We start from the raw sequence: 8611 nt of genomic DNA, 5'->3' as shown, positions 1-8611 counted from the left end.
CAGTCCATACATGGAATTTTATATATTATGTTGTTGCTTTCCCTGGGGTCATTTTTCATTAACATTGTTTTTAGTGTGTTATTATAGGAAAAAACAAGGTTGACCTAAAAGGCTTTTAGCAATGATTTAATGGTTTCAAATCCGTTAAAATAAGGTAAACTGAGAATGTCCTTAGAAGTTTCTTTCTCTGTGTTACTTACACTATGAAACTTTTTGTGGGCTTTATTATAGCAAATATCTAAAATATGTGAATGATAACATAAATCTTATCCTATTTTTCTTATGAATTAAATTTCTCGATCCAAACATTGGGGACTGACAATGCGCAATCCCTTTCTGTCAGTTATACGACCTTTCCTGTACTGTAAATTCCTCATGTAAGTCATTTTGTCTGCTGAGTAAAGGACGTCGAGTCGAAAGATCTTGCAGAAACTCCGTTGTTTATTTTCCCTTCGAGCCTTATACCTTTATTTATGGATTTATCACGTTCCAAACTTTCGTGATTCATATATATATATATATATAATATATATATATATATATATATATATATATATTATATATATATATTAAGATTATATATATATATATTAAGAACTGGAAGGCAATCACCGGGCCACCCGTCACCCCCTTGATAAACATGCTGCGGGCGCCAATTGATCTTAATATTTATAGTCAACAGTTTCAGAGGCATGACCTAAACAAATAATATGGTTATGGCTAAATATTAACCTTCTTAGTTTTCTATGAAGATTTTCCAGAAGTCATATTATTGATGAAACTATTGTTTGCGGTGTTTTATTAGTAATAAATTCTGGTAACTCTCTTGGCGTTTGGTAAAATATATTTAATTATATTTTTATTTATTCATATTAATAACGTTTAATGAGTTTCTTATTTTATTACCATGAACGTTTCCTTGGACATTAGTTTTTACGGAGATGTGAAGTCAACCGTTTGTTGTGTTGCGTCTTGGAGATCCGAAGATAGATGAAAACCACATTTATCGTTTAACTCGTTATCAATTTTTGGAAAAGTAACTCAAGTCGCGCGTATTACGTGGAATGGCTGAGTAAGTATACCAAATTCAAGTCTATTGCGGGTATTCTTGTCGTTGTTTTGATGGTGGCTGGGTGACCCAATATTACCGGTACTATTGGCATTCTTGGCGCGGATGCCTCTCAGTTTATGGGAAATGCTATTTATTTCCCACTGTGTTGGGCTTCCATCTCCGGGTCGTCTCTCGCATCATTCTCCTTCTATGGTGATATTTGTTGGCAAATCTGAAACGGCAAACTCTTCCTGTACGCGGTGGATGCCTAATGTGACGTGGGCCAAGAACCAGTGACCCCAGTGGCACAAGCTGGCGATCTGATTTCGTCACTCATTGCTGTCTAGCTTCGTCTTGATGACTACTGTTTGACTCCTCAGACAATTTAAAGCTTCAGGTTTCATCAGCATAGGTATATAGGATAGGGTGACCTGTATTAGCCAGCTAGCTAGTACCTATTATATTGATAATACTAGCTAGGTAGGTAGCTACCTAGGGTAAACAACCGAGTGGAATGGCCAACTCACCGACCACCGAGGTTTTGGCCACCCTCCAAAAAAGTACTTGAGTAGTATAGTTTACATATCCGCGGACAGATCCTACACCTCCAAAACCATTACCCCAAATAACAAAATGCATAGAATAAAAGTTGTCCAGAATGCAAAAATAGGGTAAACAACCGCATGGACTGGCCCAACTCACCGATGGTCACGGCTAGACACCCTCCGTAAAAGTACTTAGGGTAAAAAACTGCATGGTACAGGGGTGGACTATGTACGATCATTGTGTACAACCCCAAAAAAAGTACATTATAACTCCTCCTGACATCGGAGATGGGCATCAGTCGCGAATTGTTTTTGGTTAGAAACGGAGCTGGGGCTCTTTCATCGCAACAATCGGAACACGGTCCCTAACCAGCTTGTTTGTTAGTAAACAACTTTGATAGAAGAAGACGACGAAGCGTGCTCTTGGATAATTTTTTAAATAAATAGTAAATCATCAATATTTTACATATTTATGATGATTCATTTGAAAATATTCGTTATTGAAAAAGTAACTCGATTCTGACTCAAATTTAAGTAATTATTTATTGGAATTAGAACTTCGTTTCAGTCCTGTATTATGACGTCACGACATCTTGGCTTTCGTACCTATTGTAAATAATTGCTTTACTCAACTTTCTTGCAGAACAGTTTACCAGTTATTCATGCAGATTATCAGCTATTCATGTAATTGTTATAATTGTAATGCGCATAGGGTGAAACATCACAGCAGGCCAAGCAGGCCACCTACAATCAACACCTAGCCACCCTCCGAAAAAGTACATTATAACGCGTCCTGACACCCGAGATGGGCATCAGTCGCGACTTGTTGGTGAGAAACGGAGCTAAAGACCTCTCACTCCCTTTCGAAGTAAGTCCTATTTTCTCCAAAGTTAGAAATTAAGGCCAAATTTTAAGATTTAAACAGAGGGTACTGAAAATGGCGCCCACGGCAGTGGAAATCTCACCAAAACGCTTTAGAAATTTTTACTTACAACTAAAAATGTTTCGAAGATTGACGCCTATCTCGATGTTTACTGGAGTCCGCTTGTGTCAAGCAAATTTCTTTCCGATTTCCTGTGATAAATCCGCACACACTTGTACCCACAGACGCTGGAGCACTTTTATCACAACAATCGAAACACGATTTCTCACCAACAACAAGCCAGGAGTAAACACTGTTTTGGTAGATGACGAGAAGCGTGCTCTTAGCTAATTTTTAAATAAGTAGTAAAACATCAATATTTTACATATTTATGATGATTAATTTGAAAATATTCGTTATTGAAAAAGTAACTCGACTCTGACTCAAATTTAAGTAATTAATTTTTCTGAATTAGAACGTTCTTTTAAGTTCTGTATTATGACGTCACGACATTTTGACTTTCGTACCTATTGTAAATAATTGCTATACTCAACTGTCTTTGCAGAACAGTTTACCAGTTATTCATGCAGATTGTTATCAGCTATACATGTAATTGTTATAATCGTAATGCGCATATACTATATCTTTATTATTTACTTTTTGGATATATGAAGATGTTTTACTTGGATATCGCCGTAGTGTGACGCAATCGTTTTTCGGTCCATGGGCCTCTGTCTGTTTTCGCACCATAAGAAATTATGGGGCCGAATTTGCAATGACCAGAAAGTCGTTAAAAGAGGGAAAGTTAGCATTGATGGGGCATATGTTTTTGACTGAGAAAAAATTTATTCAATAGCTAGCTTGTAAAAAATACTTGGTTATAAAAACTTGATTGACAACTAAGCAGCATGTCTACTATGGGTTTTCAGAGACAGTGCAAGCACGTTTTTGGGCAATACCTATTTCTGTAACGAACACTCGTAACAGAACGAGATTTTGCTATAGTGCATTACACCCAGTGCCGTAATTTATAAGTGTATCGTGAATCACTAATCGTAAAGAATAACGACACTTGTCCTTGTACCAAGAGACAAAAAACTCATTATGCAGAAATGGATACGAAACACGTGTATAAAGCTCCACCTACCCTCTCCCCCCCCCCCCCCCCCCCCCCACCTCCACCGCCATCCCTCTCTTCTTCGTTCCTCCACCTTTCCTTCTCTCATCTCTCTCTCTCTCTCTCTCTCTCTCTCTCTCTCTCTCTCTCTCTCTCTCTCTCTCTCTCTCTCTGTTGCCATTCGGTACGTGTTGACCCTCCAAACTGGGTATAAGACTACACACAAAACGTTGAAATTGGTGAAATTAGGCTATGTATTAGAAGTATATATACATAAATATTACAAAGCAATTTTATCATTATTGCATTACTATGACAACTAGAATTCATGGAAACAGTTTATAATAATGGAACGGCGTATGTGTGAAGCCCTCCACTAATGTGGCAACGATGATTTTGCCATTCTTAGCATGCAAACATTAAAGCATGCAAATATTAAAGGTTACATTTATTTCTGGCATACGATTATTAAAGAAATTCAAAATACTAATAAAGACTGAAATTAATGAAAAGTGCTAGCAAAAACAAAAGCAAAAAAAAAAAAAAAAAAAACGTAGTCGTTCCTCTGCACTTTTCCGTATTCGTTCCTCTATGTTTTTTCGGCAGCCAGAGTACGAAACGTTTTAGAAACATTTGATTTTATCTACTTTAGAAAATATCTGTAATTTTTCGGGTAATTTGGTTGCAAAAAAGGGATAATATACATGAATTAAATCAAAATTTTTAAATAACAAAGTAAAATTTAAACTAAATAATGAGTAAAGTAAACAGTTTAGGGAATAAAACTTTGCAGTTTCGTCGTCTGTCGTCGTCTGCTGTTCGAAAATTGTGTTTATGGCGCGCGCGCTTAGAAACCAGGCAACAGCAACGGGTTTTAAAGTGCAATGTGGAGTGAAACTGAGACCAAAATGTGTATAATAACAATCAAATAAGCACTGTGGAGTTTCAGTTGTGATGGCAGTAAGGATAAAAACCGCCGATTACAAGGTAAGAATGAATTCAGTTCCAACCATAACCCCGGGAATAACAAGTTTCATACTTTTACTAATATAGGCAACAAAATGTTGTTTTATTGTGCTGATTACAACTGCAATCTTGAGTAAGATCAATAAATGTTACATACATACGCTAACATTGTTCAAATGAGTGCTGGGAACGGCTGGGGAAAGATGGTGGCCGTCACTGATGAGAACCGTCCATGCAAACGTAGCCGCCATATTGGATTTCAAAAACTGCCTTTGAAAAACATATTTTACGAAGAGCTCACATGCTTATTTTTAGTTCGTATGGGGCTTTCATATATCACAATATGTTGACGAAACTTCAGTCTTTTAAATGGTATGCTTAGAGTTGCAATTGTATTCATGCTTCACCAATTAAATATCGAGTGAATAAGACCCGTCTACCGTGATGAGGGTTGGCCTGTCGTGATGTTTCACCCTATATATCTATTATTTACTTTTTGGATATATGAAGATGTTTTACTGCCGGATTATCGCCGTAGTGTGACGCAATCGTTTTCGGTCCCTGGGCCTCTGTTTTCGCACCATAAGAAATTATGGGGCCGAATTTGCAATGACCAGAAAGTCGTTAAAAGAGGAAAGTTAGCATTGAGGAGCATATGTTTTGATTGAGAAAAATACAGATTTATTCAATAGCTAGCTTGTAAAAAATACTTGATTACAAAAAACTTGATTGGCAACTAAGCAGCATACCTACTATGGGTTTCAGCGACATTGCAGAACGAGATTTTGCTATAGTGCATTACACCCAGTGCCGTAATTTATAAGGGTATCGTGAATCACTAATCGTAAAGAATAACGACACTTGTCCTTGTACCAAGAGACAAAAACTCCATTATGCAGAAATGGATACGAACACGTGTAAAAAGCTCCACCTACCCTCTCCCCCACCTCCACCGCCACCCCTTTCCTTCTTCGTTCCTGTGCCTTCCTTTCTCTCTCTCTCTCTCTCTTGCCATTCGGTATGTGTTGACCCTCCAAACTGTGTATAAGACTACACACAAAACGTTGAAATTGGTGAAATTAGGCTGTGTATTGGAAGTATATATACATAAATATTAAAGCAATTTTATCATTGTTATATTACTATGACAACTAGAATTCATGGAAACAGTTTATAATAATGAATCAGCGTATGTGTGAAGCCTTCACTAATGTGACAACGATGATTTTGCCATTCTTAGCATGCAAACATTAAAGATTACATTTATTTCTGGCATACGGTTATTAAAGAAATTCAAAATACTTATATAGACTGAAATCAATGAAAAGTGCTAGCAAAAACAAAAAAGCAAAAAAAAAAATTTATAATCCATTTATCCGTAGTCGTTCCTCAATGGTTTTCGGCAGACAGATGTACGAAATCGTTAGAAACATTGGATTGTATCTACTTTATAAATATCTGTAATTTTTCGGGGTAATTTGGTTGCAAAAAAGGGATAATATACATGAATTAAATTAAAATATTTAAATAACAAAGTAACGAACTAAATAACGAGTAAAGTAAACAATTTAGGGAATAAAACTTTGCAGTTTCGTCGTCTGCTGCTCGTAACTGTGTTTGGGGCGCGCGCGCTTAAGAACCAGGAACAGCAACTTTTTTAAAGTGTAATGTGGAGTGAATTGAGACCAAAATGTGTATAATAACAATCAAATAAGCACTGTGGAGTTTCAGTTGTGATGGCAGTAAGGATAAAAACCACCGATTACAAGGTCAAAATGAATTAAATTCAAACCATGACCCCGGGAATAAAAAGTTTCATACTTTCAGTAATATAGGCAATAAAATGTTGTTTTATTGTGCTGATTACAACTGCAATATTGAGTAAGATCAATAAACGTTACATATATATGCTAACATTGTTCAAATGAGTGCTGGAAAGGCTGGGGAAGATGGTTGTCGTCACTGATCAGAACCTGTACATCCACACGGTAGCCACCATATTGGATTTCAAAACTGCCTTGAAAACATATTTTACGAAGAACGTCACATGCTTATTTTAGTTCGTATGGGGCTTTCATATATCACATTATGTTTACGAAACTTCAATCTTTTGAATGGGGTGCTTGGAGTTGTAATTGTATTCTTGTTTCACCATTTAAATATCGAGTGAATAAGACCTGTCCACCGTGATAAGGGTTGGTAGTCGCTGGTGTTTCCCCCTATAACGCGTCCTGACACCTTTCGAAGTAAGTATTTACTCCAAAGTTAGAAATTAAGGCCAAATTTAAAGCTTCAAACAGAGGGTTATGAAAAGGGTGGCCAACGCAGTGCAAATTTCACCAAAACGCTTTCGAAATTTCTACTTACAAATAAATAACTTAGAAGATTGACGCCATCTCGATGTTTGCTGAGTCGCTTGTGTCAACAAACTTCCCATTTCCTGTGATAAATCCGCACACCACTTGTACCCACAGACGCTGGGGCACTTTCATCACAACAATCAGAAAACGGTCCCCGGCCAGGACGTTTTTATGGAAACTACTGTTTGTTCATGAAACTTACCTGTCAGATATACTGTATATATATAGCTGTATTCTCCGACGTCCGACAGAATTTCAAAACTCCCGGCACACGCAGTGGGCGGCCAGGTGGTTAGTACCCATTCCCGCCGCTGGGAGGCGGATATCAGGAACCATTCCCATTTTCTATTCAGATTTTTCTCTGTCGCCGGTCGGTAAACAACTGTTTCCAGACAACCGCCTAGGATTTTGAAACTTCTTGTGCTAACTTGAGTATTCTGATTGACTTTTGGTTTTGATTTGGCTTGTTGGCTTGGCATACGCGATAGTGGATTTGATTTGGATTTTGGCTTTGGCTTTTCTTTAATTACGATGTCTGGATCTAGCTCTGCTAGCTTCAGGGTGTGTGATGTGCAGGAATGTAAGGTGAGGTTACCGAAAGCTTCAGTAGACCCTCTTTTGGTGTGCTCGAAATGTCGAGGTCATGTATGTATGTTGAATGATAGATGCATCGAGTGTGAGCAACTGACTGAGGTTGAGTGGAAGGCATATGATTCTTACGTGAGAAAGCTTGAGCGTGATAGAATCAGGAGGTCTTCCTCTAGAAGTGCTTCTGTGAGTAGAAGTCAGGGTAAGATTGTATCTCCATTAAATCCTCCTGTAGATTTAATCCAACCTAATCCTGTTGTATTGCCACCAGACAATCAGGAAGTGTCTACGGAAGGAAATGTATTATCTACGATTATGGAGTCGATTCGCGCCCTGGAATCAAAAGTGCTTGCTTTACAATCAAATGTGTCTAAGTGCAATGATAGTGTTAGTGCATCTAGTGTTGTGGAGGGGGCGGTCCCATAATGCCTCCAGGCCTAGGCCTCTGCCGGACTCCCAGGCCTTAGGGAGAGGGCAAGCCAAAAGCCGAAGGAGGGTTACGGGATCTAATATCCGGTCTGACGTCCCTTCGGCAGAATCTGAGGATGAATCTCAGACTGCCAGGGTTCGTGCACGGGCACGGGTCCTTAAAGAGTGCTTCTCATCCTCCGAGGCTTCCTCTCCTCACTGGGGTTGGGACTCTCGGAGGACCTCTCATGGGGAGAGCGGCAGGGGCGCAAGGTGCCGCACAGGCGGCCGTCGTCCTTGTCGCCCTCTTAGGAGAGGTTTCAAAGAGGACGCTTCACGTCCTTCTGATCAATATTTGGATTCTTCACCTGAATATTTTGAAGCTTTTCCACCGCAGAAAAGGAACAAGACTTCATCAGGGGAGGACTCTTTCGAGCGTCCAAGTCGCTCTAAATTTGTTCCTGAGTTGAAGGAAAGGGCATCCCCCTCGCCCATCTTCCTCTCACATGATTAGTCCTTCTCCTGATCGAGAATTTTCTCCATCAAAGGGAAATGCTTTCAGAAATGCAAAGCAGTTGGCTTCCTATTTTGCGAAGAAAGAGGCAGAAACCTAGTCATCGGAGGAAGGATCGACGCTGCCTGTTAAGAGGACTAGGCAGTCCCCGGCTCCTTCTCCTCGTTTTTTTTTTCGGGTCCTTTGAGTCACCTCCTAGT

General features: G+C 38.9%; 1 protein-coding gene across 5 annotated transcripts in view; it reads left to right on the top strand.

Annotated features, from left to right (window-relative positions):
- Window positions 1-934: 934 nt before the first annotated feature.
- LOC135216120 (trithorax group protein osa-like) overlaps window positions 935-8611 on the top strand; it is a 596580-nt gene continuing 588903 nt past the window's right edge. For all 5 annotated transcript variants that reach the window (XM_064251166.1, XM_064251168.1, XM_064251165.1 and 2 more), the window contains exon 1: window positions 935-1072. In XM_064251166.1, coding sequence (XP_064107236.1) covers window positions 1065-1072 — 8 coding nt within the window. In that variant the 5' untranslated portion in view covers window positions 935-1064. The remainder of the gene's footprint in view (window positions 1073-8611) is intronic.

The sequence above is a fragment of the Macrobrachium nipponense genome, chromosome 6, assembly GCF_015104395.2.
Source record: "Macrobrachium nipponense isolate FS-2020 chromosome 6, ASM1510439v2, whole genome shotgun sequence".
Classification (NCBI taxonomy): domain Eukaryota; kingdom Metazoa; phylum Arthropoda; class Malacostraca; order Decapoda; family Palaemonidae; genus Macrobrachium; species Macrobrachium nipponense.
The sequence above is the reverse complement of the archived record's forward strand: the minus strand, read 5'-3'. Positions and strand labels throughout refer to the sequence as shown.